This window comes from Melospiza georgiana, chromosome W (assembly GCF_028018845.1).
Source record: "Melospiza georgiana isolate bMelGeo1 chromosome W, bMelGeo1.pri, whole genome shotgun sequence".
In the NCBI taxonomy this organism is placed as follows: domain Eukaryota; kingdom Metazoa; phylum Chordata; class Aves; order Passeriformes; family Passerellidae; genus Melospiza; species Melospiza georgiana.
Genome location: NC_080464.1, coordinates 10,304,878 through 10,321,696, shown reverse-complemented (window position 1 = coordinate 10,321,696; position 16,819 = coordinate 10,304,878). Strand labels below are relative to the sequence as shown.

Below are 16,819 nucleotides of genomic sequence, written 5' to 3'. Positions count from 1 at the left end.
CTTCCCAGATGATGTACACACTATAAATCCAGACTTAATACCATATACATCCATAATGTAGCGAAACTTGTACGACTTAAGCCACAAAAATACGCTTCTGCTTTAACAATAATAAAGCAGGATGACAGTAAAGAGATTGTACTTAATATAGTGAAAAAGCTCTGAACGTATACAAATGCTATACATAGCCCAACACATATCAGAATCGCAGCAGTAGAAACAGGTCTGCAAAAATTAGAAGATAAGATAGAAGAAAATCACAAAAAAACTCAAAAAAGAGATTAAAAAAAGCTTTCTCCAAATCTCAGCAATACAAATCAGAAGTTTTAGTATTCAATACAGAAGTTCTCCAGATAAAGAAAGTACACCCCACAAACTGAGCTGTAGTTCTTCCTATGTGATTGCAGAAAAAACATGAAGAGATAAAATAGAAAATTTACTACTGCTCTAACACAACAAGTACATGAATTAAAGAAAAGCAAGACTCAGAGACGTTCCACCAAAAGGGAAGCAGCACCAGTAACCCATAACCAAACTGCCATATATGATGATGATGACAATATTTTCTATCCCCTTAAAAAAACCTCCAAGACATATACTCAGGGAAAGAAGCATAACCAGGCTTAGAAGGGCCCTGCCTCTAGCCAAGTAGAGGCTAGAGAAAACCGTGTCTTTTAGACTGTATAGATTCATTAGCCTGACACATCTAAACCACAAAAATATAAAGCTTTAGTCGACACTAGTACACAGTGCACGTTAATCCAATCAAGATGTGGGGGCAGAATCTGTTTCTATTACTGGTGTGACAAAGAGATCACAAAATTTTACTTTAGTAAAAGCTGAGGTAAGCCTGACTAGAAATGTGTAAAAGAAACACCCTATTGTAACTAGCCCAAAATCCCCATGCGTTTTAAGCATAATCTTCCTCCAAAGTAGATATTTCAAAAACCCCAAAAAACTCAGATAAACATTTAGAATAGCTGCTATAAAGACAGAAGGCATCAAACAATTAAATGCCTTACCTAGACTATCAGAAAACCCATCTGCAATAGGACTCCTAAAAGTAGAAGAGCAACAAGTACCAATTACCACCTCAACAGTATACCGCCAACAGTACCAAACAAATCAAGAGGCTGTAATCCCCATCCACAAAATAATCCATAAACTAGAAAGCCAAGAGGTAGTCAACAAAACCCACTCACCCTTCAACAGCCCTACTTAGCCTATACATAAATCTAAAAGAGAATAGAGATTAACTGTAGACTACCGTGCATTAAATGAAGTGACTCCACCACTAAATGCTGCTGTGCCAGACATGCTAAAACTCCAATACAAGCTAGAGTCCAAAACAACAAAGTAATACACCACTATTGATATTACAAATACATTTTTCTCCATTCCTCTGGCAGCAGAATGCAAACCTCAGTTTGCCTTCACCTAAAGAAGCATACAATACACCTTAAACCAACTACCTCAAGAGTAGAAACACAACCCCACCATCTACCATAAATTGATCCAGACTACACTAAAAAAGAATGAAGCTCCAGAACATCTACAATATATTAATCACATCATTGTGTAAAGACAGCAGCAAAAGTGTTTAAAAAAAGAAAAAAATCATCCAAATTCTCCTAAAAACCAGCTTCACCATCAAGAAAAACAAAGTCAAGAGACCTGGTCAAAAAATCCAGTTTCTAAGAGTAAAGTAGCAAGATAGACAACGTCAGATTCCCACCAACGTCATCAACAAGATCACAGCCATGTCTCCACCATCCAACAAAAAAGAAACACAAGCTTTCCTAAGCGCCATAAGTTTTTAGAGAATACACATTCCTGAGTACAACCAGACTGTGAGCCCTCTCTACCTAATCATCCACAAGAAAAACACTTTCCACTGAAGCCCTAAACAACAACAAACCTTTGCCCAAATCAAGCAGGAGATTGCTCATACAATAACCCTTAGCCCAGTCAAGACAAGACCAGATGCAAAAAACGTGCTCTACTCTTCAACCAAGAGCCCATAGTTTGTCCTAAAGCCTTTAGCAAAAAGTACCTAGTAAGACTCAAGGCCGACCACTAAAATTTTAAAGTCAAAGCTATAGAAAGTCTAAATCCAACTATACTCCAACAGAAAAGAAAATTTTAAAAGCCTATAAAAAAGCAATAAGCACTAAAACACAACTCCTCTGAACACCCTGTCTACCAGTGCTGGAGTAGATGTTTAAACAGACAGCAAACAGACAGCAGGACAGAACTCTCCTTTATTTTAGTTAGTTTTAGCTAGCTAAGGCAAAGAAGTTCCCTAGACTATGGTTTTTGTTTCCTTTTCTTTAGACCTGTTTAAACGTGCTCTAAACTGAACACCCAGAAGAGCACCAGCAGCTCGCACCTGTAACCCACCAGGCCGAGCCTGGGCTGCAAGATTTCCAACGCCAGAAGGACTGATAAGAGACTGAATAAGCCAAGCTGCAATCCAAAAAAGAAACTTTTCTGAATTTATCATCTCTTCTAGAGCAGCAAAAGGTTTTATTGTTTAATATAGTTTAAGTTTTATTGTTTGATAAAACGTGGTTTTTCCACTTTTCTCCAAAGAAGTGTTTTTTCCAGAACCAGTTAGAAGAAAGGCCAAGTAAATCTGCTTTTTTAGAAAAACCCCTTTGAGGGTTCTCTCCCAAATTTGCCCTGGACCAAGACAGCCTTGTAGGCTTAAAACAGGTATATGAAGAAATAAGCATCCAATGTTTTAAATGCAAAGATTTGTTATGAAAGTATATCCTGAATTATAACACTCATGTTATAAATATGATGTGATAGAAATTACTCAGGGAAGAAAACCAGTAATTTAGAGGATTACTTCTTAGCCCTTGCCACTAGTCTTCCACATTCAGTACAGCCTACCACTCTTGCTGCATTAAAAACCCCTGATGAAATTACAAAACAACATTTTCCCTAAACTCTCACTATTATTTCTCTTTTTCACCATGGTACTTTCTGGTAGAACATATTAAGGGAAGGAGGGGTGGGTGCATGTAGTTTTGTTGCACCTTTTGAATTGAAAGTTAATTTAGGAGCAATCCTTTTTATCAGATAGCTATCTAATAGCCTGATAATGTGCTGTGTGCCAAAACACTTAACCCAAAAGAATAAAACATCTTTCATATGCTAGAACCAAAGACAGAACAAGCATTTTATCAGGAGACAGGAATTTGCTATGATTTTCAGCATGCTATTTGGAGAGGAAAAAGTTCACAAGTAGTGAAATAAAATACAAGTTTTTAACTACTGCAAACAGCTTTAATATAAATAAATTATTACTTACCAAAATCTACTCTTGTTAGTATGCACTGCATTGGATGGTCAGTTGTATGCCTTGTTGTTGTTGCACCACTCTCATAACAAGTTGCGCACAAATCATAATCGTAGCAAATTAAACACTTGTATCTGCGACCTCGAAAATTTCCTTTTAAACATGCATCACAGCTGACACCTGTGAACAAAGAAAATTGCTTGAAAACAACAATAATTTCACATTGGTTTAATGATACAGATTTGTTGCTGTAGCCCCCAACAACGAAAGGAATTCAACCAAGAAGCTTTTATGGAGCTGATGTACAATAAGACTCAATTTTAAGCATATTTATATCTTTAGAAAGGCAGTAATCATTCAAAGTGAAAGTTAAAGTAAAATAAAATCCAGTTAAGCACTCAAAATGATAATTTGTTAGGATACAAATTCTTTTTAATCACTTTTTTCCACTGTTCGAAAGCTTGGTTCAAAACATTCTCAAGGTTAAATAGTATAGTTTGTGAAAACAACAAAGCAAAGTCCACAGCAGACCATCCCACAAGTCACACAAAACCACACACCACCACCACATAACACCACCCATCCATGGCTTTTGTGTTTATTTTTATAGTTTCTAATAATTAAATTCTGAAGAATACCAGAACCATTTTTCACGACAGAAACATATGCAAGAGCAGAAATTTAGGTCTTCTATTTTGAAGTACAGAATAACTTTGACTATATCTTATGTTGCATCATCTCTTCAGCTTCTTCCTTTTGGAAGTTCAAACTCTGTACTGTAAATCAATCAGTCACACTGCCTGGGTCAAGAAAAACCTTCATTATCTTCTAAAGGTTTTTGCAATGTTTTTCTGTGACATTTTGGTACTCTGCTGTTAATTTAGATAAGGACATCATCATCTTTTCATCTGTCAAGGCCCACAAAAACTTCCATCACTGCAGTAGTAAAAGTAGTAAATTAAAGGCCTTCATGATAATATCTAGTGTGTACAACACATGCAATATTTTCATTGAAGTCCCCCTTTAGGATCAATTTAAACAAGCTTTTCATGGTTCAGTGCAAATGCAGAAAATTTTATAGAAACTATGTTATTGAAAGAATGCACTGACATTGACTCCAAGAGAATTAGTAGAGGAAGATCATCACAATCTCAAAACTGCAAATATCCAAATGGTCATTTCCTAATTATAAACTCTATTATCAGATAAAAAGCTACTATTAACACAACTCACCACTACTGCTTCTGATGTCAGGTCCAGGGAGCAAAGTTAAATTACATAGAGAGAATTCTCACATCTCTCCAAGATAGTATTTCTTCATATCATTCTAAAATACCATGTTTTCATTTTGATAACCTGACAGCAAGTGGCATAACACGCTATTTTCATACCCTTTTATGTAACAGGAGAGAAAAGTATCAAGAAAAAAAAGCCTCAGCTCTGTTTTTTAAAATACATATACTGCATCAATTAAAATTATATAAAATTAATTAAAATTTTAGAAGTTTGCCCCTCTACACCTTAAAAACAAAAAAAAACCTCCAAACCCCAGAACACTGAAAGATAACAGAATGCCAAAGTGAATTGAATGCATCCTAATTAATCTCAGGTGTTGAGGAAAAACACACTCTGGAGGGGTTCAATTATAAGCAGGGAACAAAAAGAGCAAACCAATAAACAAGTTGTGAAAAAAATTCAGCTTCTTCATGAAGTTCTGATTTACATGATGCGACAATGACTTTTTAAAAGCTTTTAAAATTATTTCCTATTCAGCAGAAAGAGTTTTCCTGCACCTTCTTCAGAATGGTCTCATGGAAATGATCAGAAAAGAAAAACAACCTGGCTTATTTTCAAATAAAGTTTTTGATGCATTTTACATTGGAAATAGCAAGGAGACTTTTTCACTTTTTCTACTGTTAATTGCCAATACACAAGTACATATGCGGACTGATGAACAGACCCAAATAGCGACATTTATACCAATGCACCCTCTCTTCACTATCAGAATAAATATGGCTACCAGGTTTTGTTATAACACTTGCTGCTTGTTGTCCTGGATAACCCAAAATGTTATTATATTCCATATCTATCTGTGCCCAAAAATTGTTACTGTCTCTTTAAGACCCTGTGGCCAGAAAGAGAATCGCGAGGCAGGCAGGGGGGTCCCTTTTTTAAAGCAGGGTTGCCCAAGCAGAGCGTTTTGTTTTCCCCCGTGGCATTTGCTCAACGCGGAGGCATTCCTTTGGGTTTTTTGGTGTTTTTGTTTTTTGGATTTTTTTTTTGAGAACATGTTTCTTGGTCTTGGACTGCCTAGGGGCAAATTCTGGGAGTGCCCGTCTGCACTCGAGGCTCTGGGCCGAGTGGAGCGGAGCGGCTCTGCTCCAGTCTGAGTCGCCCCAGCCTGCCAGCCAACTGCCCTAATGAGAGCAGGGCAAAGTCCCTCCACGAGTTCTAGCCCTTAACTGAGTGCCAGCTGTTATGAACAAAAATTCGGTTAATATTTTTTTTGTGAGAAAAAGTTACCACTACTGCTGGGCTGCTGCCTGTGTTATGGTAATTACGGGTCGTTGTCGTTAATGGTTGTTTTTGTATTAGTAAAAGCCCTGGCTGGGGCGAGTTAATGGCCCTTCTCCTGAGACAGTAACCTCCCCGAACAGTGAGGAGAAGAGACCTGGAGGGGAGGCGTTATGCAAAGTGACTCCCAAGACCAGAATGCTTTGTGGGACCCCCCGACTCCAAACTCACGGAGAAACCCCCAAAACAACGAGCCTTTTAAGAGTTGAGAGACTCGAGTGATGTCTGGATGTGAGGAGCGGAGTGCTGGGCCTGCAAGAGATGCTGGAAATCTTCATTGTTCCTCACCCTGTCTTGGAGATCCCCCGGGCCAGGTCTGGGAGGGGAGCGAGACTCGGACCGAACTACCATCTGCCGGGGACATCACGCCCTAAAGGCTCCCACGAGGACCGGATTCCCTCAGCCCTGCCTCTAGAGGATAGAGCTGTGCATATTCTCCTCCTCTGAGTCGCCTTGGGAGAGACGACGGACGCTGCAGACCCGTCGAGCCGCCCAATCCTGAGCTGATCACTTTTAATAAAGGCAGTAAAAAGGAGAAGAAGTCTCCTGGCCCTGTTTATTTCATTATTGATCACAAAAATCCTGATATAGTACAATTAATAATTACTGCTTTTGATACAGTATAATCTGTCAGTTTATGTACAGCTATAATATATAAATATATTATAAATAGTAGTGTAATATTTACTATTTTAGACCATAGCGTAATAGAGGCTGTAAAATGTTCAAATGCTTTTTCGTGTAACTAACTCAGAAAATAGTGTAAAATAATTAGGTGATTTCCCACATTCGGGGGCTATCTTATCTGAAAGACAACAGAAACAGAAACCAGAGCACCAAAAAAAAAAAAAGGAATAATTTATTGACTCACGTTATCAGGGAGTGAAAATACAACAGGATGGAACCACAAGAAGAAATAAAATATATTAGTTTAATCTATAAGATAGCATGAAGACAAGTCAAAAGTTAAAACCTGTTGGAACCCTGGAGGCTGAGAATTTTAGACTTTCTGCGCTGAAAGGCACAGACCCTCAAGAGAACACTACATTTGACCTGAGGCCATGGAAAAGGCTTCCAAAATTGAATGATATAACTGGGATTATGGGTGTGTAGTTTGAATAGAAGTGTATAATATCACATGATGGAAAACTTATAGTTTAAGGTTCTTACAGATGGCTAATTAGATGATTTGCTCTTGCAATTAAGGGATGAATATTGTGTGAATATTAAGAGAAGCTTTATTGATGTATAGTTATGTTATTGTAATTTAAATGTCCTCTGTTCTCCCCATAGTTCCCTTCCACACAACCCCCCGCCCCCCCCCCACCCCCTGTATTGTGGCCATCAGACAGCCTGGGTTGTCTAGGACAGGTAGAAAGAAGTTGCGCACGTGTGCCCCTTACATGGGGCAGTTGGGAATGGAAAAGCTTGTTGCTGGGTGGGGGGGGAGGCCGCACAGCATGACAACACCTGACCTGCCAATCAAGTTGCAAGAAAGCAATCTCCACCAATAAACATCAAACAAGAGTTGACTGACAGAATTTGGGAGGGGCCAGGGTTGGCTGATGCAACCCCCCCCCCCCCCAGGAGTATAAAAGGCGAAGCATCCATCTTGAAGATGAGCCAGCTATGTGGTAGGGAGTCATGAGGGCAGCTTTCAGGCCCGCTTTTCCTTATTTAGTCCTTTTGTTGTATTTTTGTTAAGGTTTAATAAACCTTTTAAATTCTTTAAGTGATCAGTCATTTCTCACAAGATTTTTGAATATAGTAATATATATAAAGCTAAGATGGATGTTTTAGGGCGGTGGCTGGTTGTTCTTCTTCATGGGTTTGGGTGGTATTTTGTAATTGGACAGAAAAGTCCACATTGTGGGACACGAGCGATTAGTTATTAGGTTAAAAGTAAAAAAAATATAGGTTTCACTTCTTAATTGGATAGTTTTTCTTTAAAAGACCTTGTAGAAATAGATATGGGACCATTTTTGTAGCTTGTTAGTAAAATACTGTAGAACTCACAGCTTGTAAGACTGTGATATAGATAAGAAATAATAAACATCTGAGTCTGAACACGAAATACCATCTTGAACACTTTCAATCCCGACCCTGACAGAGGCAGAAAAGAAGCAAAAGCCCTGACAAAAACCAAGCAAAAGAACATCTAAACTCAAAAGAATGTTTGAATATGTTTAAACTCTTATGAATATACATGTACCCCCTGTAATATAACAATATATAGAGAACATAGTTTAAGTTAATGGCGTACTTTTGGCAAATAGTCAAGCACCCCAGCGCTAGATTTTATCCCTTTTATCCTTTAATAAACTTTTATAAAAATTTTAAATAGTAAACCGTGCTTCTCACAATTTGGAGGTTCCACCGAGATAGCACCTCATTTCCATAACTCCAGGAGATCCCAAGTGAGAGGCGCCCTGCTTAGTTCAGCAGCTCAACTGAACTTCTCCTGATGTTATTGGTGATAGCAGGTCTGACACTCAGTAGATAAAAGGGATAAAAAGAAAAGGGGAAAAAAAGGTTCCCCAAGAAACTGTGGCAATTGTCAGCCCCTAAACTGTGCAGGAAGACCTATACAGGTAAGTATAGTGCGGGATGTGGGGGGGTGGTGGGGGAGGGAATGCAAAACCGGGAGAATGAATGGTGTGTGTGTGAGACATGGACTGGACCATCCAGATCTGCCAAGAGAGTGCGAAGCCCATCTACCTTCAATTCCATCTCCCCACGAGGGGACCCGCCAGCAAAGGGACAAAGCAAAAGGGAGGGGGACCAAGTGAATCCCGGAAAATTTGTAAGAAATTACTATAACTCGATTCCGCGTGTAGGAACAACAGCTCTAGTCAGTACTGCACCGGGCCCAGACTTGATGTACATTGGAGCTTAAACCTGATACTGTAAGCCCGTGCTTAAGTATCCGGCTGGGCGAGTCACCGGAGTAATTAAGGATGTTTGTGTGTGAAACAGTAGTTAGAACAGCAAGCTGCAAAAGGTGGGACATGAAGAGGTTCTGATCCTTATCCAAGGAGACTCAAATCAAGAGTTTAGTAGAAGTTATTACACTTAAAGAAGCATTATAAAAGAGGGGTTTCTGAAGAAATTTAAAGCATTTTAATAGATAGGACCTATTAAAAATATATTAACACCATATTAAATAACAGAGGTACCTTAGTGTTGTGTGAATAGAAAATGAAGATAGTATATATGTTTTATGTCTTGTGAAATTGATGAATGTAAAGATTTTGGGTTGTAATTTTCTGTTTAAGTTGTAGACTCAAATGTGAACTTTTGAATATAGTGTGAGCGTAAAATCTATCATAAGAAATAGTACTAAACATCCACACAACAGACGGCCTGATTCCGAGAGTGTGAAAGAGTAAATTAAGAATCAGAAATCAGGCATTGAAATGCCTTAATTTCTATAAAACTGTAAAAAGTAAACAATCCAAAGATAAAAACTGCTTTGGAAGAGACAGTGACTGAGTCACAACAAGCAAAGATAATTAAAATAGTGTGCAAAAAACAGCAGTTAGTCCTCAGAAATTAGAGAATGAGACACAGGCCAAGCCATAAGAGGACCCCCAAAGGAAAGCAAAACATGGAAAACTGTGGAATAGTGGTTATTAGGGGGTTTGAAGAAACAATCCCATGGGCTCGGAGTGCCTGCAAGATATTTGCTTAACAGCAGAAGAATGGGAAGGCCCCAGCCAAGGAGCTAGAGAAATTAAAAAAAAAAAAATTCAAATACAAATCATAGTACAGTAACTAGACAAGCCTTATTGAAGATAACTTCCATCATTCATACTAAGCCAAGTTAATAAAACAAGAAGCTAAATGATCTATTAAAATAAGTGCAAAAAGTATACATATGCAAAAAGATGAGAAGGGAGTAAGGACAGTAACTAAAATAATGGCAGCTGCTGTTATGGGGGAAAACCAACTTGTAAGAACCCACTCCCATAAAGAAGTGAGACACCAGTCAGTGCAACAAAAAAAAGGAAAAAGTCTTTAAAGAGAGTAAAAGGAAATCCAACCACCAAAGCCCGATCTGTCATTATGGCAAAGAAAAAGGACATTTAAAACAAAACTGTCATCAGAGGGACCTAAAAGTTTTCAAAGACACTTTAAAAACTGACAAATAAGGATGTCAGGAGCTATTTTCAGTTTTTCTTTCCAAATTCAAAGCCCCCACTAACATCTTGAGCTTTTGCCTTTAAAGTTTTCTTATATTCCTTTAAAAATACAATAACTTAAGATAAACAACTTATTAAAAGCAATACTAATCATGAATAGTTTCAGTTATCTTCTAACAACCTACTAAAAATTTTAAAAATAAACTATATATTGCATTCGCAGAGTGCTTTAAGAAACACTATAGTTCCATTGAAAACAGTTCCTTTAAACCATGTTTATTACTACTTTACTTTTGTTTGTGATACTGAGTCCCCTTTAAAACACTAGTTAAAAGCTACTTATATGAAACCTAACCTACCTTTTTAAACAAACTACACAAAAATTCAACATAAGCAAACGAAATAATTTTAAATAATAGTAATATTATATAAAACTACTGTGAAAATCAAAAAGCATGCCCTATCATTGTTAATATTTTAAAAGAATTAGCTTACTGTTGTTAATCTTATTAGCATTACAAAAACAATCACAGCAGTTGTCAAACCCTACTATAAAGCTCAAAGATTTTATCTCATTTCTTTTTAACTTAAAACTCAAAGTCTTTGACAAGCTAACTCTTATTATCAAATAGCCTTAATGCCCTCTCTTCTCAATTCTCTTGTTAAACAAGTTAAAAAAAACCTACTTATTTTTATACAAATCACTGAGGTAAGTTACCTTTTATTGATATAGACTGTTTATACTCTTTCTATTACCATCTCTTCTCCTCAGAACTAATAGTATTCTTAACGAAAAAAAGTTCATGCTTTATTTAAACATTCTATTTTTTTTAAAAAAAGAAAATAAAACTATGTGAATTCCATACATTTGTGAAAAATATAAAAGTTATTTGTCTTAAGCATTAGCTAGTGTTTAATACTCTGTACAAAGAAGTAAGTTTATGATCTTGCCTAACATCAGTTTATTTTTTTAAACTTTTTTCTTTCTTCTTACACATTAAAAAAAATACCCTGAAAACATTTAATAAGTTACTTAAATAATTAAGAGTATAACAAAGCACATTTTTTTCCTGAAAAACTAGTTATTTTCTTTCCTAGATGCCCATTATGGGGCACTGAAAAGGAAGCTATAGCCATAAGCATAAATTTATATTTTTAGCTTTTATTAATACATAATATCATTTTATTACATTACTTAAGTAATACTTTCACTATAGCCAATGAGAAAATATTTAAAGCCTTATGCTGTAAGCTGTTTTCAACTGAAAAATTCTACATTGCACTTTGCTTTTAGATGAAAACAACTATTTATTGTATTTTTGAAAATGTTTTTTTCTCCTATAGTCTTCTTTCCCCTTGAAATATATTACTGTGCATTCATTCCAAATTAACCAAATAAATCAAAACTATAGGAATCAGTTTTTAAACTTTATAATTTGTAAGTTTGCGATTTGTAAATTGTTAAACACTAAGTGCTCTCAAGGTGTAAAGAGTAAAACCTTAGAAAAATATTTTATAAAGAGTGCTCCTCGAGAGAGACTACTCCAGTGTTTATAACGTTGATTTTGTTTAATTCAGTATAAGAAACACCTTCCCAGAAAGAGGAGTGAGACTTTTAGGAATCAAATGTGAAAAATGCGTATTTTATGATTGGCTTTTTGCAAATATTAAAAGGAATATTATATGTGTTATGTTAGAAAGTTATGTTGTATTAATTTTCTTAAGTAGTGTGTTAAATATAGTTTTAGGTTGTAACATAATGTTAAAATAGAAACTATGCTATGTAAGATACTATTTTTTAAGAGAGGACTCGCACTGAGATAGCAGCCACAGAACACCTGAGTCTTTCAGAGGAAAAGAATTTATTGCTCCGTTATTGAGTTCTTCCCGCCTCCCTCAGCTTGGAAGATGCCATTAGGATTCAGAGGAAGAAGTTGACACTGACCTGACAAAATCCTTTGTTTGAATGGAATTTATGCATCATGTATGAGGTGTATGAATATGTAACAGACTATTGCTTTTAAGGGTTAATCCTCTGTTAAACGTGTGTCCTTTTTTGGGCTTATTTTGCCCAGAAAGAGGTACCCGGACTGTCCCTAACTCTTTGTTTTTATTGTCTCGTATTGTCTTAATCCCATTTGTCCAAATTTTTATTACTCTAATTATATTACTATTTTTATAACCATTTTATTACTATTAAACTTTTAAAATTCTAAAACCAAGTGATTGGCATTTTTCATAATTATGGTAGCAGAGGATGGTTAACTAACACCTCGCTGCAGGTGCTTTAGGAGAGTCAGGGTGAGGAAGGCGTACCCTGCCCTATTAGGCAGCCTTACTCTGTTTCCCCTGGTGTGACCAACAGACGCAGGTTATGATCGATGGACAAAAGGAGGCAATAAAACAAAGAAAAGGGAAAGGATTCCCTAAAACCATGGTAATTGGCCCCTAAGACTAAAGCGTGCACGAAGAACAAAGACCCAATCACAAAGGATAGGTAAGTTTGGATGAGAGGCAGACTGCTTTTCCCAGACCTGCTACGTGAGTGTGGTGTCTCCCATGCTGCGTTTCCATCTTTTTGTGAGAAAAGTGGTCAGTAAAGGGATGAAGCGAGCAATAAAAAAAGAGTGAGATAATCCCCCCAGGGGGAAACTGGAATTGAGTCTCAGGGAAGGGGTGGGACCCCTTGGAGAGAGAAAGCCAAGGACATTCCTGGCATAATCCACTGGGAAAAATTTAAAAAAAAGTGTGGAAGGGGCCCCTAAAAATTCTGCTGGATTGAGGGATAAGAGTGCCTAAGAGCATCCAGATTTAAAACCTGCTGGGTTGAGAGGTTAACATTCCAAGAGCATCCAGGATTGAGCAAAATTCTGCCGCATTTAGGGTATGCCCAAGAGCATCTGGGTTTGGCTAACACAGCTGGGTTGAGGGATATCCAATAGGACCAGGTCTGGCCAGTAACACCTAAAATTGTAATAGGTGAATTGAAAGTAAAAGGTACCTTATTGTTGTCTCATTGTGTGTGTGAGAGTGAGTCAAACACAAAATCAGCCTCAACTTCCCAGGCGGGTGGGAAGGGGGGGACTGTGGAAAGAGGGGTATGGGACCCGCAAACAAGCCATTGTCCCCCTGGTGAGTGGGAGCTGTGGCATAAGGTATAGGTGACCTGCAAACAGGCCATTGTTCTCCCGGGTGTGTGGAGAGAGCTGTGGCTAAAGAGTGTGAATGACACACAGAGAGCCTCACAGGTGAACTGGCACCAGAGGCGACCAGAGTCAGGGCACTTCCCGGAGGCCCGGTGATACTGGAACCCAGAGGCCAACCGCAAGGAGACGGGGCACCACAGGGATCTGTGATTCTATGGCAACAGGGATCTGCTTCGGGTCCTGAGGGTGTGTGTGGAGAGTCTGGTTCTAGCATGGCTTAAAGAAAGAGGCCATGAAGGTATACAGTTGAAGGAAAAGTAAAAGGTAGTTGTAAAGCATTTCCCAGGCTTGATTCTATAAATAATTAGGCTCTCTCAAGCACCACTTTATAAACAATAAGATTCTCAGACAGTCTTCCCATAACAGGCAAAACATTCTGTCCTTGGGCTCTCTGGGAACAGATATGAGCATTTTGAGAACTTTTCATATCACAGTGAGAACGCTGGTCCTGTTTTCAATAAACAAACCACAGGTATTGTAAAACAAAAGGAGAGGTTCGAGTTTTCTCTGTAACCTATTGTGAGCTCGAATTTTGCAATATGCATGAAGTTAATTAACACTGTTATATAAAGTGACTGATTTAATCAATAAATCGGAGTCGATGCTGATCAACAACAAAGATGGGTTGGCTCCCTTCGCTTTCAACAGGTGTGAAAGAATGTGTGAAAGTGAATGAGAAATAAGAGTGAATATAGACGAATGAAAGTATATGTAATGTAGATTGTTTATTTTAAGCTTCATTATATCTCCTTGGAGGGAGGTGTACTGTACTGAAAAGCAGTGTGAGAAAAAGGTTTGGTTTTTTTTGTGTGTGTGTGTAGTCGAAAGAAAGTGGTATTCAGGTTGCTAGTGAAAGTGAGAAACAGAGGCAAGGGATGAATAGATAAGATCTTGAAAAATGGGACAGAAAACCAGTAAGTTGGACACAGGGGGAAAAAAAAAGGGTGGGGGGGGAATAAAAGTATACTAGCAAAGCTATCCCAAAATAGCCCTTTGGGAGTTATGTTAGCTAAGAGAAATACAACTCCTTGCAAAAGGAGAAAATACAGGGTATGCAGTAGTTGATGGGGGAAACATGCAAACTATGGAAAAAGGGAAATTAGCCTTAAACTAGTAAGCTCAAACTTGTGAATTATATACTTTAAAAAAAGAGCACTAGAATATTTAACACAAAATAAAGGAACTATATATACTGATTCAAGGTATGCAGTATGCCTTTAGAGTAGTACATAGCTTTAAAAAATTTGTAAAGGAAGATTAGTTACATCAAGAGGAAAAGGATTAGTTCATGAGGAACTTATTTTAGAGGTTTTAGAGAAAATAAAGTTACCTAAAAGAGATAGCTATAGTACATATTAAGGGACACCAAAAGGGAAATACCCCAGAAATAAGAGGAAATAATTTGGCAGATCAGGAAGCTAAGGATGCAGCAGAAAATGGAGCTGAAAGAGTTAAGTTAATATTAACTCCGAATGAGGAAAAATTGGAAATTCCAAAGTTTAGGGAAGCAGAGAAAAAAGAATTAAACAAGATGGAGGTTAACAAGATGAATCAGGGAAATGGACACTTCCTGATGGAAGACAATTACTTAATAAAATGCTTACTAGGAAAATATTAGAAGACATCCATCAGAAAACCCACTGGGGTACTCAGGCTTTGTGTGATCATTTTTTTAAGGAACTATGGATGCATTGGGATTTTTGGAGTAGCAAAGCAAGTAACTGAAAGATGTATAATTTGCCAAAAGATAATAAAAAGGTGATGAGAAAAACAACATTAGGAGGTCGTGAGTTAGCTCGTCAACCATTTCAAAGTATCCAAACAGAAGTTTGGATTTGTTAGGCTCTGGATTTATTTGTAAAAAAAACGTTTAATCCAGAAGAAAACGAATATGCCGCATGCTAGGGAGGAGATCATAAGAAAATGACATCTTTAAAATATCAAAAACCCCCGAGACAAAGCAATAAAAGAAAAAAGGGTAAAAGAAAAAGGGCTGGGAACAAGAGATTGCCTCCTCCGTTCTCGCTTGTTCCCCCACCCGTTCACTGCTGCACTCCCCCCAGCCCCCGTCCCCGGTCTCGCTGCTCGCGGCTACACCACTCGATCCAGCCCCTGTTACGGCTCCGGCCCCGCCAGTGAGTTCGTCTGCCCCGGTCTCAGCCGCGTGGCCTGTGGCCGCTCCGCCGGCCATGCCGAGGGGGGTGTCTGTCCTGCCACGTGGTCCGTGGTCACCGCGCCGACCGCACCGAGAGGGGGGGTCCCATCTGTCTCGGCCATCCCATCCCCGGCTGCCCTGCCCGTGCCGGCTGCGGTGGGCGCCGCCACTGCTGACGGGGTCTCCTACCTGCTTTGTCTCTGCTGGATCAGCAGCCATAAGCCATGTGGGGCCTACCCATGCTCTGGCTTGGTCTCCACCAGAAGATCCCCCTTTGGCAGTTCCAGCAGCGGACCCCGCCTGCTCTTTGGAGGACTAAGGCTCGGCATGGATCCCTCCCCTCAACCCCCCTTCCTCCCCTCAGGATATTAGAAAATGCCAATGGCACCTACTGATGGGGGTCAAAATGGTGAGGAGGGGAGGAAACACATGAATAATTATCGTAATTTCATAATCAAGGGAATAAATGAGGCAGCATATCGTAGACAAAATTTAAAAAAAAGGCTTTTAAGGGACAGCTTTTTAAGAGAGAAAGAATAAACTCCGACTGAATAGTTAGTTAGACAGACATAGGACTTTAAAAAAGAAATCGCACTAATCAGGTAAAAGATCTAAAATCTTCTGAGAGATGGGCACAGAAGAGGAATAGAGAAGTCATAAGCTCTATATTTTAGAAGACAGATACCATCTAGAGTCTGGGATTACTTAAGCAAGTCCCCAAGAAGAAGAAAAAAAAAAAAAAGAATTTGTGGTAGACAAAGGGGCAGAAAGAACCTGCCTGTTAAATATTCAAAAAGGTTATAGTGTAAGCAAAGACACTGTAAAGGTAACAGGAGCAAAAGGAAAGTTTCACAGTTCCTGTCATTAAAGATGTGGTAATTGAGGGAGAAACTAGAATTTAGATAGGGGATGTATTATTAGTCCCTGAGGCAAGTAGCAACTTATTAGGTAAAGACTTACAAGTAAAACTAGGAATAGGAGTTATACCAGAAAAAGGGAAAATGACAGCTAAAGTTTTAAAACTTAGCCAAGAAGATGATGAAAAAATTAAAAAAGGAAGTTTAGGCTAGGAAAGGAAAAAGGGGAGGATAGGGACCCCATAGGGGTCACAATTGAGAGAGGATAATCCCATACATGTATGTCATTACCCCCCATATCTTTAGAAGGACAGGAAAATTTGAAGCCAATAATAAAAGGACTTATAAAAGAGGAGACATTAGAATTTTGTATGTCTTCTCATAATACCCTTATTGTCCCACTAAAGAAGGCCAATAGAAACTATCTTTTATAATCCAGAAAAACTGAAGTTGAGGTTAAAAAGGCTACTATATAACTTTTAAATTTTCTCGAGAAAAGAAAAAAGATTAAGAGCATCAAAGAGGGAAATCAGAAAACTACTCAGATTATTGGGATATTGCAGATTATAGATTGATGG

At 38.2% G+C, this 16,819-nt stretch overlaps 1 protein-coding gene across 1 annotated transcript in view; it reads right to left on the bottom strand.

The window, feature by feature from the left end:
• LOC131095417 (E3 ubiquitin-protein ligase KCMF1-like) overlaps positions 1 to 15,603 on the bottom strand; it is a 48,216-nt gene extending 32,613 nt beyond the window's left edge. Inside the window, exons 1-3 of the mRNA XM_058043113.1 lie at positions 15,268 to 15,603; positions 8,741 to 8,873; positions 3,320 to 3,487 (exon numbers count right to left, since the gene is read on the bottom strand). Of these exons, the coding sequence (XP_057899096.1) occupies positions 3,320 to 3,487; positions 8,741 to 8,873; positions 15,268 to 15,603 (637 nt within the window). The remainder of the gene's footprint in view (positions 1 to 3,319; positions 3,488 to 8,740; positions 8,874 to 15,267) is intronic.
• Positions 15,604 to 16,819: the final 1,216 nt, after the last annotated feature.